The sequence below is a fragment of the Psammomys obesus genome, unplaced genomic scaffold (assembly GCF_907164565.1).
Source record: "Psammomys obesus unplaced genomic scaffold, mPsaObe1.curated_primary_1811, whole genome shotgun sequence".
NCBI lineage: Eukaryota > Metazoa > Chordata > Mammalia > Rodentia > Muridae > Psammomys > Psammomys obesus.
In genome coordinates this window covers 1,423,481-1,446,661 of record NW_026587216.1, presented here as the reverse complement: position 1 = coordinate 1,446,661, position 23,181 = coordinate 1,423,481, and the positions used below count along the sequence as shown (strand labels likewise).

General features: G+C 39.6%; 1 protein-coding gene across 2 annotated transcripts in view; it reads left to right on the top strand.

The window, feature by feature from the left end:
- Positions 1-23,181, top strand: part of Rab3c (RAB3C, member RAS oncogene family) — a 212,691-nt gene that overhangs the window by 5,535 nt on the left and 183,975 nt on the right. For both annotated transcript variants that reach the window (XM_055603380.1, XM_055603379.1), the window contains exon 2: positions 10,519-10,746. In XM_055603380.1, coding sequence (XP_055459355.1) covers positions 10,519-10,746 — 228 coding nt within the window. The remainder of the gene's footprint in view (positions 1-10,518; positions 10,747-23,181) is intronic.

Genomic DNA, 23,181 nt, shown 5'->3' with positions numbered 1-23,181 from the left:
TGATGTTTGCTCAGAACAGCCCACTGCCTTTAGCTTTTTCTCTTATTTTTGTATTGTATTGAGTTTGGCTTTTAAAAAACTCAGGTCCCTTATACTTACATTAGTAGAAATTTGGCTTTTTAGGATAGAATTGACATCACTGATTTTGATTTTTCTTTTCTACTGGTAAATAGAAGCATTTAACATGATAAAAACATCCTCCAAGGATTGCTATAAGCTGACTCATAAGTTTCTGAATGCATTATTTGATTGTATATCGTTTCTAACTCTTTGGTCATTTCCATAGAGTGTTTTGGTACAAATACATTTAATTTCCAAAGTTTATATATTTCCCAGATCTTGCACTAGTATTGATGATTCACTAAATTTTACTTAAACATTTAGAGGATCAAAATGAGATCCAATGCAAACATATTCTCTGTCTTTATGTGTGCTGTTGTTGTAGTGTCTAAATGTCAAATTGGTCATCTGTAGTGGCATGAAGATCTTCTGTGTCCTTACTGAGTTTGAACATATTTGTCAAATCAATTGCTGAGAAAGAGATTTTTTAGTCTTCAGTGTTGTTTCCCTCCTTTACAGTTTTAATTTCGGTTTTTATGTATTCTGAACCTCTGCTACTAAATACACACACACACACAATTGTAATTGTTACGTCCTGAAGACTTTCTCTTTTTATTTCTGTCTTATAACTCTCTTGATGTTTATTATTAGTACAGGCATTGTTGCTTTAATGGTGTTTCTATGTTATGCATGTGTTTTCACATTGCCGCTTTCAACTCTTAGGCCTTTACACCTACAATAGGAATCTTACGATCAATGTGTCCAGTCTGAAAATCTCTGCCTCTTATTATCGTTTTGATTCATTTTACATATTGTAATGACTGATGTTGGGTTTAAACCAGTCATTTTGCTATTGTTGTGTGCCTACTTTGTTTTTCTATTCCTCGGGTGCTCTTTTCCCATCTTCATTTTACTTAAATGTTTTTAGGTTTCTTAATTTCTTTGTAGGTTTTTAAAATGTATTCCTTTGTAACTTTTTTTGTCTTTATTCAAAGGACTACACACTACCTGACTTCACATCCTGCCTCTTCTTCACAGTATAGCACACAGTATGCTGTACAGTGAACTTGCTATGATACACTTTCGCATCATGCCTGCACCTATTATCATTTTAGCTTTAGACGTAACATGTAGCTTTTCTTTAACACAGACATTCCTGCCACCTCTTTCCTGTGTCTAGTATGCTTCCTATTTACTTGAACTTCTATACAATAACATTTATCATTTTCTTTCTAATTTCTTCATCTTTACCTATAGTATAGCCCTGTGTCAATACATTCTTTCAGGCTTTGTTTATCTTTTTTTTTTTTTGATAAATTATGCCTTGAATTTAGAATTGGAGATTTTATTGCCTATGAGACTTTATGTTCATATTTTTCCTTCCAGTGCTAAATTTCAGTATGCTATTTCATTGTCTACTGGCTCCACTATGTTGTGGAATCGTCTGCTCTTCAGATTAATGTGCATTTGTGTATGTATGTCATGCTTTCTTTTCTCTGTTTTTAATATATTTCTATTTATTTTTGATATGCCTATTATTTTCCTTTGTAATTTGTCAATTTAGAGGGTTGAAATGGCCTCTCAGATGTGAGCATTTACATATTCCAACAAATTAGAGAATATTTAGTTATTATATCATCAAATATATTCCCATACCATCATTCTACTCCTTTTCCTTTTAAGGCTTCATTTACATGTAAGTCATAGTTCTGATACTGACCTAACAACTACAGATGTTCTGCTTATTTTTCTTTTCTTTCTTTCTTTCTTTCTTTCTTTCTTTCTTTCTTTCTTTTTTTTTTGTTACATTGTATGATTTTTACTGATTTACCTTTAAGTTTTGTCTTTCTCCTGGGATCTATAGTATTTTGTTAATTTAAGTCCAGCAATTCAATTTAGGCATTGTATTATTCCATTTAGGTTCACAGTTGGCTCCATTTAGATTAAAAACATGTTATGTTACCAACAAAAGATAAATGAGCATTCTTGTGCTGAGAGGAGGATTAAAAGTTTAGTAAGACTCTTTGGTAGTATTGTCCAGAAAAACAAACCAACAAAATGTGATTATTTGAGCTACTTATTGAAAAAAGTTACAGAAATATAAACAATAACTCTACCGCTTTGACTATACTTCATAAATTTGAGGTGTGAATGTTGATGTTTGCATTTTAATATTACCACTCAATTATGTTGCCATTGATTCTTGTTTCTCTGGTGCTGTACTTTTTGTGCCTTAAAATAAAAATTGTGGGCTTCAAGGTACTTTTCAAAAATTGAACAAGGTTTATAATATAAGAAAAAAAATAAAAAATCTAATTTCTTTGCCAACTCATATCTTTTTTCAATAGCTTCAGTTCTACAGACAAAGAAAGCCTTATTCAATATTGACATATCACATAATGGTTTAAAGTATCAGGTCAGTTTTATTGATGTCGTGAAACTATACACACATATGTAAAATATATATATATTATATATATATTTATATATATATTTATATATTTATAAATATAAATATATATTTATATATTTATAAATATAAATATATAAATATATATAAATATATAATATATATAATATATATAAAACATATGTATATGTGTGTATAAATATATATTTATATATATTTATATATTTATAAATATAAATATATATTTATATATTTATATTTACACACACATATACATATGTTTTACACATATATGTGTGTGTCTGTGTTTTATTATATGAAAGCATAGGGGTGAATGACTCAGGTGTCCAGGCCTCTAGCAAATGCTAGCAAGTCTAAGTCAGATTGGGTATAGTACTAGGATTTTTAAAAAACAGTAATTTGTGTGTGCTTGACCCCATGAGAAAAGTCAGGAACCGTGCCATTTAGCTCCCATACCCTTAGCTTTTCATACCAAAATCAAAGTCATAATGTAACCTGAGGAGAGGCTGAGAGCTTCTTATCTGTCCATTGCCATGTTAAGTGTAACCCATCAAAGATTCCTGTGTGACTTGTAAGTTACCCAGTGGCCTTGATGCGTATCTGATTTTACCAACCTGAGGATCTCGTGATCTAATACAGCTGAACAATTTCTGTCCCAGTGACCATAGCTTGATGGGCGTTAACAAGCTTAAAGAAAGGATGCATTTAGGACTGTTTGGCAAATAATGATTCTCATACCACCCTCATAAAGATAGCTATTCTTTTGAAAACTTGATTCAATAAACACCTGTGAGACAACCGGCAAAGGGGATAGCAAAAGTGCAGGCGGGCAGGTGAGCGTGTGTGTAGGAATAGGTTCATTCTCTATGGAGATAATAGTGATGGCGGCTTTCTGATGAGAAGCCGGGATGTCTTCATCAGTTATTTTAGCTGGTGGAACCCTGAAATCTGGAAATGCACACACACTGACTACAGGTTCCTCAAGGGTGGTTGGATGTTTCTTTGTCATAGAAATATGTGGACAGCTAGGCTTGCCCAGATGAATATCCAACACAGTGCTGCCTTGATGGTGGAATGAGGGAAGATGTCCAGAATGAGAAGGCTCACCTAAATGTTTGAAAATGCTAGAAATGTTTAATGCCTTAAATCTACTTAAGGACAAAAGCTTGTTGGGAAACAATACATGAGAATTAAAATTCAGGCCTATTTCCTCCAGTGAGAAGGCTTTAGAGAGGTTTTCCTTACATAGTGCTGGCTGTATCTGTTCTGTTTTGCTTCTTATGGTTTAAAGAAGACTTATTCTTATAAGAAATATTTGTAAGTTTGTCATGTCAAGTTGGACACTGGCTATAAGCTTTTAGTACTCTCTAATAAAAATGAGCTACGATACCAGCGTGTTACTTAAACAAAGACTCCTGAAAAAGCAGGGACAACCTTCTGCAGGTCTCAGCAGATATATTGCACGAGCTCTGAGAACATGATGCCTGCTTGTTGTTTTAAACAAAATTTCAATCATTCAGGTCTTACCAATGAAGTCTCTAGAGCAAGATGCTGGGGTAAAAGCCTGCTAGCCCAGAGAGGCAGAGACAGCACCAGGCTGACCTTCCTCCTCAGCCTATTTCCTGAAAGGAAAAGGAAAAGGAAACCTGGAAACCTCCTTCTTCCCCATGTCTTCTCAAAAACCCTGCAAGCTGAATGTCACTCCCTTCTACTTTATTTGTGTCTCTCTATATTCATTCCTCTGACTTCCTCTCATTCTCTGTTTTTGGTTTTTTGTTGTTTTTTTTTTTTTTTCCTATGTTCACTCCCTGACAACTGGTTGCTTCCTCTGCCTCTTGGCCTATGGTTGATTTTATTTAAGCTCTTGGAGTAAAGATGTGTGCTAGGGGTGAACCACACCACAATTAGACACAGGGTTTTCCAGCAAACAATACAACCTCAGGCTCACAGTATGACCAAAAATCATGTGACAACAGCTTCTTACAGGTTTGCCTCCCACTATTCCAATAGTGCTAACAGGAAAAGAAAACACCAGTGCACAAGAGGCTCTTTTACAGAGCGAATTGAAGGAGAAACCATTTCCCAGAATCGTCTTGCCTAGAAAGGCTGGGCGCTGTAAGGCACTGAGCCTTCTCCGACACAGCCAGTGAAATGTCATGGTCACCAGAAGGACTGGCTGGTCAAGACAGTAGCTAGTGCAGACCTCGTAGTTCTGTGTCCCCAGAGACCGCAGAGTAAATGTCAAGTTATTCAGTCGCCTTCTGTGTGGATGCCTGAGAACTTGACCGCATGAGCGAGCCCCGGCTGCCGAGAGGAGGCTTCTGGCAATGGATTTCACTTCTGACTGATAAAAAGAACTATGTGGAGAAGAAGATTCTTACACAGGAATGCTTCTTGGTCCCACCCCGAATATCCAAATTTTGCAGAAGTTTCAGTCCATCTCTTTACTTTAAATCTAGCATAGCCTATAAAAGTTTAAGTTTATATCCCAGAATAAAAATATATGAAACTAGATAAACATGTACTTAAGAGCACAGCTGCCAAGGAATGATAAGAAAGCTTACACAAATTTCATCCACATCTGCAAGAAAGCTTTTGACATTTCCTTTACATTTCACTGTGGAAAGGCCTTTTCACTTTTATGAAATGGAATCTGTGTACAGAAAGTGAACATTTCAAGATTTCTTGAAAACGCTCCCTTTGTTTTAAACCTTATTTTCCTTTGTCAAATCTGTGTACGAGGAGGACAGTTCCCTGGCTCTTAGAAAGAATTTGGGGCTTGGAATCTCAGCATCTCTTCTGCTCTCTGCCAACCACAATTGGAATGACTAGTCATACCCCAAGATTGGGGGTGTTAGCACCAACAAAACAAAACAAACAAACAACCCTGCTGCATGCCATGGGTTATAGGTAACCAGGTCAGATGGTCATCATGGCCACACTATGACACAGTATTGTCAAAATACATATCACATAGTATATTTCAAGTTTTGAATTTTGACCTGTTCCTGGGCTAGTAATGTCAATGTGAGGGGTGACACTCTTTTGACACTGATCATCAGCACCCCTGCTCCCTTTAAGCCACGTAATCCTGAGGGTAGACAACTGATATACAATATACTGTGTTTGCTGGGTAAGGTTGGTATATTTGATGCACTTTTCACCCTAATTATGGTTTTAATTTTTTATATGTTTATCAATATACACTTCAGTGTAAGATGGAGGGCACATCCTCATTGTATATTATATTATATTATATTATATATGCACAATATATGCTTCTCTTTAACAAAGGAATAGATGTTCCTTTTAGGAGAGGTTCACTTACCTCTTTCATATTCTTTGTCATTTAAGGTTCAGATATGATGAGACTAGAATGAACCAGCTAAGCTGTGGCTAACTCTTGTAGGAGACATTTGGTCCAGGCAGCTCAGTACTCAAGCTGAGAAGTTAAGCAAGCCTGTAAATGTATGGTTGCCTTCTCTTGGCCTTCCTTTCCATATTTTTAACTTTATCTTCAAAATTGGAGTGATAATTTCTGCTACTGCAAGGAAGAAGCTCAAATGTCATTCTTGTTGTTACACAAAGACGAAGATGAATTAACTTGTATTACTCAGGATTTCCTTGAGAAACAGAACTGGTAGAATGAATGAATTTAATGAATGAATATATGTGTGTGTATATTTGTTTATCCATACACACGCATATATGCATACTTACACACATATATATGGTATTAGAGTGGCTTACAGGCTGTGATCCAGCTAGTCCAACAATAGCTATATACCAAAGGAAAGCCCAAGAATTTACTACTTATTCAGTCTACAAGGGTAGATGTCTTGGCTGGTCTTTAGTGCTTATGTTGGAATTCCAAAGATATACCTCTGACGCCAGTGAAGGAATGAACTTGCCATCAAGCTCAAGAACAAGCAGGCAAAAAGCAAATGCTTCCTTCTCCCTTGTCCTTTATATAGGCTGCCATGGGAAGCTTTGGCCCAGATTAGAGATTTGTCTACTAACCCAAAGTGACAGAGATTTAGAGTCGGTCTTCCTAAGTCAAATGACTCAATTAACTAAAAATCCCTCATAGCTGTGCAAAGCATCTTGGGTTTTTAGTTAATTCCAGGAGAAGTGATTTAGACAATGACTTGAGTCAAAATCACTTGGGCAGAGCCTACAGGGAGGTGTACTTCAACTCAAAACAAGAAGAGCTTCACAGCACGTGGAGTCATTTCGCAGTGGAGCAGAAGCAGACTGTGTACGACAGTGGACCTACTGTGTGCAGTGGACACTGAGAGATGTGCAGATGGCACAAATGGGACTCCTGACATTGCCGGTGCACTGCACTGCGCTGAAAAGCCTTTGTAGCCCCAGGAGTCTTTCCTTTTTTAAGCTTCAAAAGTAATGCTGTTGAAGGAGTTACTAATACATGGTCCATGAAATCCGACTTGCCTGCCTATCCATGATTTCAAGGCTCAGTTCTATTCTTCCATAATGTTTCTGGAATATTCACACAGCTTAGTATGCAGACGCGTCAGTAAGTTCACATAGATGCTGAAAGCCCCAGTGACCTTCCACGCTGCTATAGAGTGGACAAATGAGTCTCCGTTCTTAGCAAGACTGAAGATGACTCTTGCTCATCTTCTGAGCCAGGATTTATTTGATTAGTCTGAATTTTTACAAAACATGCATGTGTTTGCTGCAGACACTTGTGAATTTGTGAGCTTTGCTGATGATATAAATCCAAAACAATAGAAAAAGAAAAACAATGTTTAAAAGTAAATGGAATTGAAATTTTTTTTTTCTAATCAATTCCCCACTAGGGAAGCTGAAGCAGAAAGACACCTCTGAGCCAAGGGTCTGAAGCCAGTCTAGACAATACACTAGACTATCTAAAAAATATATATATATATGGAAAACTGAAGAAACAAAGAAGAAAGGAAGAAATGAGAAAATAAAATAAAAATTCCTGCCCTCAGGAGAATTGCTCTGATATGCATAGTCCCCCAGGGCCACTGCCCTCACACTGAGTGTCTCTCCATGCTGTGGTTCAACACACCAGCTTTATTAACCCTTAGACTTACAGCTGGTGCTTCCCAGGGAAAGCTTATGTTTCCAACTCCATCCTCACAATTATGTTTAAAACTCTCTCCATTCATGATGCCTTCATTGCTTCAGTTGTAGAATCAACAGCCCTTTATGAATAGCGGTAGCTCGCTCCACACTTTCTTCTAAGGCAGCCCCGAGAACACATGACCCTGTTGGTGTGCCACCGCAGGGCTACAGGCTGCAGAATGTGGTAGGCAAGGAGACTGAGCCGTCCTGTGGAAACTAAACTCTTTTCCGACTGTGGCTTAGCTGCATATCCTCCAGCCTGATCCCAGAATTTAAACCTGTTCATGTCAAGACATCAAGGGCTTTGTGAAAGAAGGGCATTTGCAGAGCTGCTGGAGTAGCATCTCACGGAAGGCTAGTAATTTGTGAATGGGCTTCATTTGTAGGAATGGCGATACCAAAATAAAAAAACCCAACAACAACAAAAACTACAACTCAATTACCTTTCTATTAGGGTGTTGGAAGCCATCACTGCTCAAGAAGCTTCTCGTTAAACTGATGGGCTGTGAGCCAACTTTACCTTTGGCTGCCAGTGCTGGGTGTGGATTACCTGGGCATGTGTGTTGCACAGCTACCAGGGGAGGTGATGTTGCCTGTTTATGGGTCTGGGTTCATGCACTAGTAAACACTCCCTACATATTGTCTCTGCTCTCTGGATGTGTTGTTGTGATCACGTGGATATACAAGGAATATCCTTGTATATCCTTGAGTCTGTATTAATTTAGGGAATGTGAAGTTCGATCAGAATTTTAACTCTTGTGATACACACCGATACTCTCTTTGTGCCACTTCTATACAAATAATCGCACTCTCCTGTAGGCAATGAGTGTGTGGAAAACGGTAGATATTCTCTCATCTCCTTTCCTTCTTCTCATTCTGATGTGAGTCCCTCCTCAACTCTGTCTCTCCTGGCTTCAGGCAATTAATGTCATCCTAGGTTTTTTAGATGAGCCCAAGTGCTGTTTATTATTTTTGTCACTCTACCTTCTGCTGGAGCTCCTTTTGTCCCTTCTCCTAGGATTATTTCTTTTTTTTTCTTTTTTTTTTCTTTGTCGTTTCAACAAAATACCTGGTGCTTGATACTTTATAAAGAAAGGGAGCACATTGCACTCACATTTAAGAGGTCCGAGTACATTGTCTCAGCCCTCTATGGATGCTCTTGTAGCTGTATCACAGAATGTGGGATATCAGGATGTGAATACATGTAAGAGTCAGAGATCACTGGGTGACGTATTGTTTTTGCCATGACAATTGTGGCAATGCCAAGGTCCCTCGAGAATTTACATTAGTCTCCTCTTAGAGTGCTTTTCCCAATCTTACCACTTCAGATGGAGAAGGAAGCCTCCGCCTCAGGAACACCAAGCCATAGTTTCTATGAACTCATAGTTTCTCAAGAGGAGATATAATAAATATTAAGCAGCTTTTATGGGAGAACAGACTGTAGCCTAGCATTTTCAGCAGAACATGTTGCAATGATTCCAAGATTTTGTATGTAACTCTCCAGTGCATTAGCTGCTGGGTGTGTGTGTGTGTGTGTGTGTGTGTGTGTGTGTGTGTGTGTGTGTGTGTTGGGGGGTGGGGGGGTGTATGCTTGAAATGTAGCTAGTGTCATTAAGAAACTACATTTGGAAATTCTGTTTAATTTTGGTATAGTTTAAATTGCCATATGTTCTTTGTGGTTAGCACATTGACTAGCAGAGCAATTGCCAAATAATTCATAGCATCAGAAAGGTGCTGAAGCAAATGGATTTCTTTCCTTTCTCTCCTGAAGCAGAGTGGTACTCAGGAGTGATACAATACTGCTTTGGTGGATATTAAGATTATCAAGAAAATGAGGACAGATAGGCATCTGCTTAAGGCATTTATACGTAACAAGAAACCAATTTGTATTCTATACCGAGTTACAGATCTGATTTACAGAAATATTTTCTATTACTTTCACGAGCATCCTGGGTAGGTATTGCATCGTTTTCATTTCATGCGATAGGGAAACTGTAGCATATCAGTTAAAACAAACCCACGAAGCATGTACAGAACTCCCAGACAGTAAAACATGTATACAATGAAGAAAACTGAAAATAAATAAAGCCAAGCTCGCACAGAGGGTAAGTAACAGAATCAGTGCTTGAAACCGGGTAGGCTTCACCATGCTTCTCAAGAAATGCTTCCCGCGTGGCCTTCTGGAGTACTGTGCTTCCTTCTGTGATGTTACCAGGAAATAGGTCAGAGGTCAGGAATGTGTTCCCTGGCACTGATTGCCTGGTTTTTGGATCCTGACTCTATTACTTACCATCTGTAAAAGCTTGAGGACATTATCTCATATTTCTGAAGCTCAGTTTTCTCATTTTAATAGGGATAAGGTACTCACCTCGTATATATATGAGGTACATCTGGAATCGTATAAATTATCATTTTTTTAATGTTAAGGACACTGACATGTGCGTTTGGGATGCTGACTTGATATGGTAATAGATGAAATAGAGATGTGCTTAGAATTTGTTTTTCTAGGAAAGACTAGTAATTCACATTTTTTTTTTTAAAGAGAAGCCTTGCTCAGTCACTTTGGAGTCTCCCTAACTGAGATTGCTATATTTCAGAGGCCGCATGCCCTGCAATTCCTCATATCTTTGCTTCTCACGTTACCTTGAGAGACGCTGCCTTTGGTGTCTTTGATTGCTTGTGGATGCTGAGGAGTGACAAGCACCAACACAGCTGGAAAGAGCTGTAAGATTTTCTGTTCTGTGTTCCAGCTGGGAATTATCGCCATGGATACCATCATCAGAGAGGGACTGCGGAGTGCTCTCCCCTTGCCTCCCGAGTCTCTGACATCTGTTTCTGGCAAGGGCAATAATGAGTGTGCCACTAGCTTCATATCAAATGGGGAGACTGATCCATGTTTGCTTCCCCCACAGATGGCCTCTGCCCAAGATGCCAGGTTTGGCCAGAAAGACTCCTCCGACCAGAACTTCGACTACATGTTCAAGCTGCTGATCATTGGCAATAGTAGCGTGGGCAAGACATCTTTCCTGTTCCGCTATGCAGATGACTCCTTTACATCTGCATTCGTCAGCACAGTTGGCATTGATTTCAAAGTCAAAACTGTATTCAAAAATGAAAAAAGGATCAAGCTTCAGATTTGGGTAAGTGACTTCGAGCCGACACCACCTTCAGTCTGAGGGTGCTGGACATACAAGAACACAAAGGAAAAAAAAATTCTACTTTGTCAAAACTGCAGGGGGTCCTCGAGCTTTGATTTCCAGCCTTTTTGCTGTAGGACATTGTGTTTCAGAGAGTGGGGTGATGCTTTTGAAGGTCGTGTGACGCTATTCAGCAGTCCTTAGAGAGAAGAAATCCAAGCGCCCGTGGTTGGTGCCGTGGGGGGAGGGGAGCACTCAAATAGAGTGTGGGTCTGCCTCAATCAGACTGACCTTGAGCAAGTGCTTAAGTCTTTCTGTGGTTGTATTTAAAAGTACGTCCTTAACATGTGATACATTTATATCTGGCCTTTTCAGGGCTGGCACTGCAAAAGAGGAAATGATAGACCTTAGGAGAAAGTAAGACTACTTCCCATGAAGTTCCAGTCCTAACTTCAAGCATAGTGTTTCTGCTCTAAAAACCACATTTGTATGCTCAAGAAACAAAAAGCTTGAAAGAAGGTTCTTCACAAACTTTTGAAATCAGTTGGCTAGATTTCCGACCCTCGCAGCACCTCAAAGATCAGAGGTTTCTTAAGAAAATTGTTGGCATAAATTTAGAAAACTAGAGGGTGAGAAACAAGTTCATGTATGTGAGTAGCAGACCCAAGGGATGTGGTGATGAAGTGACTAAGATACTGGGCTACAGCAAACAGATTTACATTGTAAATGTCTTAGTAGATTCGTAGATGGGCTGCCTCGCCAGTCCGCTTGGACTGCTTCTGCCACTCAAATTCACTGAAGCAATAAACAAGTATTTCCCAGGAGATGTGTCTGCCTCTTTTGCAGACAGTACCTTTTGATGTTGGTAGAGGCCTGATCTGCAGGGCTGGGGCCTCTTCGGTTAAATATGGAAAGCTAAAAGACAGACAAATCCCAGACTGTGGTATTTAGACTTAAAATAATAATAATAAAAAAAAAAAACAACCTACATTGCAATGTTTATATAAACTGCATGACCTTTAACTATCTTAAAGGTTTTAAGGATAAAATTTAGAGAAGCAAAGATGCAGATATAAATATGGGTAACTGTCCGACAGCAGATTTTGACTTACACTAACTCTGGAGTCTTCTAGGACTAACTAGAACTCAGGTAAAAGCTCTGTAGTTCAGCTCTCGTCTTAGCTCCTCCTGAAGTCAAAACTTGTATGCGGGTTCCTGCAATCAGTTCAAGGTCACACACCCCCAGTGCATGCAGACAAAACGATGGCATCCTTTGCTTCACATTCAGGGCCTGTTTCATTCTCTTCTATTTTAGCTTCGGGCAATCATCACAGTCCTAGGATAGATACATTTCCTATTCAAGTTTAAGAATGTTACCTTAAGTTATAGGGCTTTGGTGGGTTGAGAAATATATTAATCTGGCAATCAAATATCTCTTATCTTCGTGTTAGTATGCTTTCTGCTCATCAGAAAGAGCAGTCATTCCTTGGGCAGACACCGCCAAGTTTCTATTTCTTCTTTGTCTTTTAGAGATATTTAAAAACAATCCTTGTAGCCATGTAGACAACACACTAACATGGTATGCTAAATTGCCCTTGTGATCATTAGTGGTTTCCTAAATTGAAGCGGCTGACATTTATTGAGTTATAACATTATCTGTCCTTCATACAAAGCTTATATATTTCAAAAAAAAATAAAAAAGTTATACTTACGTGGCTATTTTTCTTAAAATAGTTCTGCTTCTAGGCCAGAGGTAACTAGTTCTCTGTTCATGGGAACTCAGGTTTAGCTCCTCCCTTCTCCTTTCACTTCTGGGTGATGTGCCTCCTGCAGTCTCTGGCCTCCTTGTGAGTCCCAGTTTCTATGATCTCTGTGAAGCCTCTGAAGGTCTTCTTCTCAGACTCATCCTGGTTCCACAAGGTACATCACTTTTCACAGACAGACCAACATCATACCTCATTTCAGAACTCCATTGCCTGCTTCTAGAGACACCCACACCTCCAAAACCAGCCACCTTGAAGCTTTTCTTCTCCTTCTTCACAACACTAGTTTATTCTTCATTTCTATTTTCACAATGAAAATATAATCTTGTTGGCCCTGGGGACCACACCTGCAATCCTAGCACTTTGGAGCCGGAGGCGACAGAATTGTGAGCTTGAGGCCAGCTTGAACTACAAAGTAACATCAGATGTCCTTAAAAAAAAAAAATCACAAAAAAATATAACTCCCAAATCTCTCCAAGCCAACCAACTAACAAAATCACCACCCCGTTTCTTGCTTATGGCTATACTGGGGGCTCTCAAAGTACCTATAATTTTAGGGTTGTAAGGATTAGTTTTACACTGCCGTGCAGTGTCTGGTGTACTGAACAGGACACATTCAGAAGAGCGTAGTGGCGTAGAAAGAGTTTGTGCTTACTGAATGTGCATATAGTTAGAGAACTTAAGGCACATGGAGAAACTCAACACTTCTATTAGCAAACACTTACAGGGTAAGTATTATAAAAAAACTATCAGTTGTTTGTTAAATGTTGTCCATATCTTGTCTGCTTATTCTCCTGACGATCCACGTTGTGTTTATCACCTTTCCTAAGGAGTCTGAAAATGGTACATGCTAAATAACCACTTCAAGTTAACCGTACACGGGGAGTGCCTAAGGGGATTTTTAGGCTTGGCCTACCAGCTTCTATTGTTGCGCTTGTTGAATGTCACTGCTGTGGTAGACTTTCACGAGGATGGAATAACATGATAATCTTGGACCACACATTCTGGTATACTGAAGACATTTGGGGAAGAGTTCGATTGTCTTATTGGACTGAGGTTTGAGAGAAAATAGGGAGGAACATGGCCTACGCTTAAATGTACATATTCCTGTGATAACTTCAGAGATTCCTGTTTTTATACTGTAAGTGCAATGGAAAATATTTCATTCTGTGTAGTTATTGCTGCTTAACAAGGTTTATTTGAAGGTTTTTTTTGTTGCTATATTTAACACTGGTGGTTTGACATATCTTGGTGGTTTAGAAACCAATTTACTGTTCTTCACAGACTATTTTATGCACTTATGTTAATGTCTGATTAATTTAATAAGCCATCAAAAAAAAAAAAAACACATCACCTCACCCTCTTACACATTTCAAGCAAAAGAAGTGAAAGAGTTTCACGGTCAAAGATCCCCTGACTGTGGATCAGTCCAGTGCACAACAACCTTTACCAACATAGACAGGAACCAGAAAATACCCTGGGATGTTCTGATAGTGAGGTGGCATCAAGAACTGAAAACAGTACATGTTGGACAAGGGCACTTGCCAAGGTCAAGTGAGGCTTCTGTCCTGTCAGTATTTAATTTCCTACAAAGGTGCCTAGTTAGGAAACAAGATCTAGAGAAGTTATGCAATTATAGTTCATGCCAGAGCAGAACCTTAAGTCTATATCTGTTGGGACTTGGGCCTGTCTGATTTTCACTGTACTGGATCCACATTCAGGATAAGGACTGAACTATGAAAATGTGGACCAACCTCACATCTAATTATCAGTGAATCAGTGAATTATACTAAATACAGACAAATCAAATGAGGCCGGATTTCACATAGTGTTTCTATGTCAAGAGGGTGAAGACTCCGTGGGAAGGGGCAGAAGAAAGACTCCTGCTTTTTCTCTTGCTTTCCCTTCATGTATTGTGTGGGATTTTCTCCAAAACTGCCTGCTGGACTGTCCACAGCTGCATTCAAATAAAGATTTTGAACAGCAATGAGAAATGCCTGCCTCTCTTTCTAGACATCTTATTCCTCTGCTTTATGGAACTTAACACCTTGAATACATTTGTTTAGAGAATGTCATCCTTCAGCTGTATTTACTTATAAATTTTAGATTATAATAGCATGTTTATAATCCCTTTACTCTTAATCATGTTAACCTTTCTTATTGTAGTTTCATTTAATTATTTATGAGTTTCAAGTTAAAAAAATACATTTCAGAGATTACAAATGTTTAATGCTGGAAATATACTGGTAATAGATTTATGATATGTTAGTTTAGGTCTGAAAAAGGCAAAGAAAAACCCTATCTTGCTGGGCAGTGGTGGCACACTCCTTTAATCACAGCACTCAGCAGGAAGAGGCAGGTGGATCTCCGATCTCCGTGAGTTCAACGCCTGCCTGGTCTACAAAGTGAGTTTCAAGACAGTCAGGTCATCACTGAGAAGCCCTGTCTAAATAATAAAGTTGTCTGGTGTCCCTAACTAAGAAGACTGGAACTGTGTTTATTTTGAGAATCAAGAAATAAGAAGGCAGCAGCTTAAAGCAATATTTGTAAACTGAAGAGTACTGGCAGCTTTTGAATTTAGAATGTTGTGCTGTCCACGCATGACGGGGGAAGGGGGGGAGTCTTGTGAACAAACCACAGTTTGGTTTCATTCTATCTAATTTCTGAAGCCCCAAATTCACAACTGACTTTAATGGAAGACTAGCTGCTTAGTTAGAGAATAGGGTTCTCATCTAGGAAGGGTCAGGTTGGGAGAGGGGTTTACCATTTACTTCAAGACTACAAGTATTCATTATTTCCAGTCTTCGTGTCATGTTCAGTGTTCCTCACTGTTTTTTTTTCTCTCTTGAACCCTTTTCCTCTCTGTATTTGTACTATTTTGAATGAGAAATGTCTCTCATAGGTATTTGGACACTTGCATCCCAGCTGCTGGTGATATTTGAGGAGATTGTGGAATTTTTAGAATCTAGGGACTCGCTACAGAAAGCACTCAGGATGGACAACAAAATATATTCATAAGTGGCTTAATACACTAGCAACTGTTCTGGAATCTATGCAGGCGATGGTATAGACCTGTTAAGACAATGATGGTGGTCCTGGTTTTGACTGGAGGTCAGGGAAAAGGACATTTTAAGACATGCTTTATTATTTAAATTGACAAGGTCAACAGAGGAGAAGAGGGCTCTGCCATTGAAGAGATAGTTTGTGGTACTTGGTTGCTGGGTATGAGGGAGAAGCAGGTGTATCCAGAGAATTAGGAGTCACTGTATGGTCATGAGGAAGAGGACAGGTGGCTGTAGCCAAGAGCCTCACTCAAGAGTTCTGCAGAAAAGAATGGGAAAGGAAGTTAAAGTTTTTGGACTGACTGACTAGGGTTGCTTCTGCAGTCTCTGAGGTATAGGGCTAGCCCTAATTAGTCTGGGCACATGAACAGCGGTCCAGAGTATGAGAGGCACATGACGGAGGTGGGTTCGAGATGAGCTCTTGGCTGGTTGGTTTCCAGTTTTAAAACATTCCTTAGTAAGTTGTTGGCTTCAGTGTTGACTGACCTAGAGAAGCACAGCTGCCCCTCCCCCATGCACAAGAATGAGTAGGCCTAGGAATGAAAGGGAAATGAATGAAACACAGATTTCAGCTCTGACAGAGGCTGGAATTCTAAATACTCTCACACAGGCTCCACATATTTCTGGATCTCAGTATCTGTGGGACTGGAAAGCTGGGGCAGAAAGATATTGCAAATTGTTGACCAAACCCTTGCTGATATTCAATTATATTAATAGTATCACTGCTAGCAACGTTTTTGAGCCCAGTACTAAGCATTGAGCTATACAGTAACACACACATATTAGAATTACTTAATAGCAGAGCTCTAGACTGGAATTCCCTATGTATCCTCAGTGGGTCTTAAATAACAATAGTGTTTGTTACAATAAGCATCTAGGTTTTTTGTTTTTGTTTTTATACAACCCAGTGAAGGAAGGCAGCACTGTAGACCTGTTTCGTAGATAAGGAAAAAAAAAATACACAAGATAATGTCTTTTGCCCTAGGACACGGGTGAGCTAGCTTACAACCTTGGTACTATATTGAAAATCTGGGCATTTGACAGTAGAGTATAAATGAGGTCTGGAGGCAGGGCAAAATTTCCTTGACTCCTTGGGACATCTGACATTAGATCTTGCATATCTTAATCCCCAGTGGTGACTTTTCTACACCGTGTAATCACTCATTACCTTTCTTACTTGTTCCAAGAAATGTATAGTTCTAGAGTCGGGAGGGATCCGCTGCTCTGCTGGGAATTCACTGTCCGGCAGCCGGGGCACCTTGGGGATCATCCGCTTTGTGTTTGAAGTAGATCGGCACAGCCGAAGGGACAGGAACATGCTCAAGTGGCTCCTTCCTTCGGGGTTTCCGGAACAGCTGCTGCCGCTGCTGGGGGACCTGCCTACAGTCAGGAGTGCAGGCAGGGAACCACCCAAGCAAAAGAGGGATGAACACCTGTGCAACCATAGTCGTGCCCCTGGCTTTGCATCCCATGCCCATTTAGTCCGCTCTTTCTGCTCATCAATTTGAGGTTGCTTATAGAGTCTTCTAGTCTATTTCAAGGAGCCAACATGCCCTGCCCCGACCAGCTCCTTAGGAGAATCACAAACACTAGTGACAGCTGCCGGGACGTGCTTGCTGTTGCCATTTCTATGCTCTTTTCCCATCACATTTCTTTCAAGTTAGCTCTTGCTTTTCCTGGGAGATTGAGAAAGGCCAGCTTTCATTTCTCTCCCAAGAGGAAGCTAACGTTGTGTGTGAAATGTCAAGATGCATGAAGCCATTCACTGTTGGTGGCTGAGAGCAACATCACTGTATCCCACTGTGTTTAGACTGATTTCTAGCACGGACAAGGCACAGACGTAGCAATGATGTTGTTCTGCCCCGATCAGGCTTCCCTGGTACAGGAGAAGGCTGAGAAACATCTGAAGTAGAAAGGGTCGCCTGAGGGGATCAATAAACTGTTTTTTGGCAACGGAGGTGGAGTGGCCCAATGGCAGGGACAGGGATTCCGGAGTTTGTAAACCAGGTTCTAAATTTTGCTCGATGCTCAGCAGCTGGGTGGCTTCAAGTCCTGGGTTCTCTTTGTCTTTGTTACATTTCATTTGTGAAATGGTGTAAAATAACACATAGACCTTAGGTGTCAAATGTCTGATCCCATAAATATTTGTGTTTACTTCAATCTAAGCATGAAATACATACTCAGCAGATGTCAGTTCGCTTCTTTTCTATAAATGTATACCTTTATTGACAAATTGCAATTGATTTAATAATTTCATCTTATCAAATGCCTATTGTGTGCCTACTATGTACCACTGCAAGGTCTGAGAACACAGTAGTGAAGGATACACAGGAGCCATGACAGGGACCAACAATATGACCGGGCTATAGATATCATCTGATGTTATAAAGAACAGGCAAGATGCCTGACCTAGTCTTGGAGACTCTGAGAGCCTTTGCTGTGAGTGTCCATACCTGAGATGAGAACTGAGAAATAAAATAAAAGAGTTAATTGTTCAGCCACTAATTCTGTGGCACTTACCCTGTGTTTAAATGCATTTATAATATGTATAGTATAAAGGAACTTGGAATCGAAGCTAAATACACAAAAATATCAATTATGGTAAGTACTAATAGAGAAATGGAGCACTGTGACAATTGGAAAAGCACAGTGGAGGTTAGAGCTTTGGGGTAATTTCAAATGAGATGAAAGGTTCCTACGCTGAGGTCTGGAGGCATTTAGAGCAGGGGCGAGCTTTTGGTGTGAAAGGAGAGAGAACACTTTGTTTTGTTTTTCCACCACAGCTTCCTGTAGCATATTCATGTCTACGTCTCATTTATCAAATCTTGGTTTCCTTTCATTTTACCTTCCATCTGAGCTAGGCTGGATTTAGACTACTGAAATCTGAGACTTTGGCTGTAGTGAGAATTTTGTGATTTTGTTTCTTTTTTTTTTTTTAAAAAAAAAAAAACCCCAGAAATATTATAAGAATATGCTTTTGTTTTAGTCCTAGGTGTGGGGATAAAAGGCTGTTTCACAACAGCTGACTCTAATTTGTGGCAGGGGCAAGTTTTGCCAGCTGCAGATAGTTTCTTTGAGTGTATGATATTTGGACTTCTGGGAACTTTTCAGAGGCTGTTTAATGCTAGGGCCCTGAGAGGTGGGTTTATTGTTGCTGGCTGGTTGGTAGCTGATTGCTGTTGGTTGGTAGTCGGTTGGTGTTGGTTGCTGTTTGTCCAGTAGTCATGAAACAACAAGAAGTATCCTAACAGAGAAGGCCAGATTTTCCTCAAGAAACTTGATGCCCTTAATCAGTAGGAAGTAGTCTAACAACGACGCTCCTTTCCCACCATCCTGCTTTCTCTGCTACCTAGTGTTAGGAGGTTAAAAAGAGTGGAGAAGTGTGGAGGAGAGAAAATGGGCCCCACAAACCGGCAAACACCAGTTACATTTGGCAGTTTGCTGGTGCTCACTAAGAAAAAAGGATGTACACACCTATGTCTGGAATAAGTATGAGAAAGTAGATGGACATGGGAATACATTGTAAGGGGTCCAAAGCCTAATCTTCCACCTTCTTCATCGTAACTCACTCTGTTTTTGTGGAAACTTTTTCTGCCTGTCTATTGGGACTGAAAAACATTCATGAATGCTGAGAAGCAGTTGTAGACTTGTCCAGATCCATATAGAGTAGGACACGAAGGCAAGGGGGTCAAAACAAAAGGGTTGGGGCAGGAGCCGGGACTCTGCGTCTCTTTGTAACCTTGGGGGGAAATGTTTAGCTGCTCTAGGCATTTGCTATATGACATCTAAAACAAAGGGAATGATTGGGTGTAAAATTAAAAAAAATAAAATAAATAAAGACACAAACTGGTAGTTAAAGGTCTCTTACGTGCTAGTTGGAATTTTATATGGCAAGTGACCCAATCCTCACAAAAGTCTGCGAGGTAAGAAAAATGAAGCACAGCAGGTAAGCGCCTTACTAATTTCATGGTTGACATTTGGATGTGATGTATCTTTCAAAAATCTCACCTGTCAAAGGTCTGATTCCCACCTAGTGTTTCTGTTGAGAGAGGATTGATCATGAAGGCACCACCTGCACTAATAGATCACTCCATTGATAGGTTCATAGCTGGATGGGCTATTAGGTGAGGGTGCCTATTTACTAGGGGTATACCTTTGAAGGAAGGGTGTGTCCTGGCCACTAGCCCTTCATTTCTGGCTGTGTCCACTTCCTGCCCACCATGAGGTGCGCAGCCTTGTTTGCCACTCCCCATATACATGTGTCCTGTCTCTCCATGGGCCCCATATCAATTGAGCCCCTTAATATGGAATGAAACCTTTCAACCTTGGGCTAAAATAAGTCTCCTTCTCTGGGTGGCTTCACTCACAGGCATAACATGTGACAAATGGTTTATGAGCTTTGGAGGGTCTTCTCTCAACCTATTTTTCCATGCCCTTTTTCATTATTCACAAGTCAACTCTGGTCCATACTATGCATCTTTTCTTCTTAGTATTTATAATAAACACTGAAATGCTGCTGTGGACACTGGTCCCTTGGAAGCAAACTAAGCTTTGAAGAAAGTGGGTGATTTCCTCCGGGTCATATAATTCTTTCTGTTACATTTGGAGTAACAGTAAGCATCAATATTTGGATTACCATAAAAAGGTCAGGAAGCACCAGCAATCAGTGACAGGAAGAAACTGATACTGCACCCCATCAGATTGGTGTCTCCTGTGATACTCCAGCTAATGTCCCATAATACTTCTATCCCAAGGCAACTCAGCTGCTCTCAAATCTTCCAGCCATTGCCAGACACCTTTCATAAAGGAGAGGCAATCCTGAATAACTGGTCTCAGATAAATGATGCTTTAAATTTATCAAATTTGGAAAAATTAAATCTTTGAGTAGAAATCTTTTCATGTAACCATAGGTACGAATGAGAATGGGGAAAGGAAAAGAAGGATGTGGAATATAAGGCATGTGACCTTCAGAATCGTCAGTAAATGGCTGGTTGGGGGAAGAATTGCCTCTTTCTGGTGGCCCAGTGGTTTTTTGTTTTTTTTTTACTGTGGTCTTGGGTCTACGTACTGTTTCCTCTTCTTGACACAGTGGTACACTGGTCTCTGTGTGTCTCTTCAGCATTTGTCTGTCACTACATTTTCTTTCTCACTTTGATTATATTTCTTCGCTATAAAAAAAGCTTCTTGTTTTAGCAACCAGATTCTAAGGAAAAGTGGCTCCGAGTGAGCATGGGAGTTGTTGATATGCGCAGACTTTGCTCTATCTGACAACTTCACAGAGATTTCCCCACCCCCGCTTGTTCCTGCATTATAGTGTGTATGAATTTATCAACTGAAATGTGTAGGCTGTGTGAACACTCTGATTAGTTTGACTGGAATTCTGTTCTAGACTTCTTTGGATGCAAATTCCAAGTAAGTCTTGGAAGTATTCCAAGTATCATGCTTGCATACCGAAACAGTAGCATCCCATGTTAGTCTTGTGATTGAGAATGGTCTTCAAAACTAGCTTTTCAAATTGTTGTTTCATTAACTTTGATAAATTGATCAACTTTCCCATACTTCAATTTTCCCAACTATAGATTGGAGACAGCCATAGTTCTTTGTCAAGTTTGAGTAGAATGTGTATGAAGCTCATAGCATAATACCTGTACAGCATACGTTCTCAATAAAGAAGTTATTATTCCTCATCCTTTACCTTGTAACTGAACTTCCTCCACCCAACTGCAGGTCAGACATTTCCAGTTCTGAAGCATACAGACATTTACATGGAGAACTTTCATTTTGATGTCCTAATGTGTAATAAGTCATAAAAGATGCTGATGAGGTAGGGCATCTCCTGGGCAGTGTTTTTCTCTCCCTTGCCCCCATCACTTCTCCCCCATCTGTCTCCACTGGTAGATTCTAATCTACCCAAGTGAAGTCAGCTGCACTGTCAAGGTATATTGTGGTGCTTTTGAGACATCTACTCATGTAGACATCTACTCATCTACACAGAGAAGTCAAATCCATACAGCTTGTATGGATAACACAGATGTCCTACCCCAGAGCAAAACAACTATAAATCATTGGGTTCGTTGAAAGATGTTATTAAAATGCTAAAATGCACTTTCTTCTCACTACCTGGTGACTCTGGCAGGTTTTTTGTTTGTTTGTTTGTTTGTTTTGTTTTGTTTTGTTATCTAGTATGTGAACTGAGATATGCCTCTGTCAGCATATTACCTTACCTTTTGGTATTCTTCTACCCAGTTCAGTTAAAGCTATGCAGGACTCACTATCACAAAACACAGCTTAAATTATGGTACAAGTTAAATATTTAATTGCCCAATATATTTCTCAAGTCATATTTAGGGAAAAAGCACCACACAGTTCTAAATGGATAGTAGTTAATTTTATAGGAGCAATATTTTTTTCCCTTCTGCTTTTGTTCCCATAAAACTAATTTTGCTGACCCCGAACATTCTCACTGTGACAGCTCAGTTGGAGGCAAGATAAAGGAAATAATGATGGAGGCTTGATGATGTCCTCTATTAATCAGACAATGCGTTTTTATTTTCCATAAAACTAACATATTACATTTTAGGAAACATTGTAAATTCAAACTAACATTACTCACTTTTATTAATTCTTTCTCATCTTGCTCATCATCTGTAATCTTAAAATAAAATTTTTTTCACATAGAAAACATGCTGATCATGTCAGTTTCCCACCAATGTTTATCATTTGCATTGTTTTGGTCTTAATACCTCAGATGTCTGAGAACTGGTGACATAGAAGAACTAATGATACTGATCTCCCTGGACAGTTTAGGGAACAGAGCCTTCCAGTGGCTGTGTATAGTCAAATAATCTGACACTAATATCATAAATCAGGTATTTTTTTAAAATTCTTTATTAATTACACTTTATTCACTTTGTATCCCCCCCCCCGTGGTTCCCTCCCTCCTCCCATCCCAATCCCTCCCTTCCTCCACCCTCTGTATGCATGCCCTTCCCCAAGTCCACTGATAGGGGAGGTCTTCTTTTCCTTCCTTCTGTTCCTAGTCAATTAGGTCTCATCAGGAGTGGGTGCATTGTCTTCTTCTGTGGCCTGGTAATGCTGCTTGGGACGTGAGCATCCTTCGATCTCATGTGAGTGGTTAGAGGTATAGTTGGTTGTCCTTCTTCAATTGGCACCAAATTGGAAACATGGGGCAAAAATAAAGAAGTTTACCAGCTATTACATAAGACATGATCCATCTTGGTGCTTGATGAAGTTTCTGTCCAGCTTCTTAGACTATCACTGGATCGAGCAGTTTTGCTTTCTTCAAGTCTGACCTGCAGCTTGCTTGCTTCCTGGTTTGCTGATTATATAGATAAAGAGGCAAGTTATAGATCAAAGTCTGTTTTTACATTTAGTCTGGTGTTTACCTATTTGTATATTAAATCCCTCACAGTGTGCCATGCACAAGGTCAACTCAAGAGCAATAGGAAGAATAAAGAAATGTAACTAGTCCTGTGAGTTGGATAGTTTCATTTTAGACAAATTAGCTGTAATGGACTTTGTTTTTCATTTCTTACAAGACATGGACACTGTATTTCCTTTTCAGAACTGTTGTGAGAAATAACAGAGCCTGT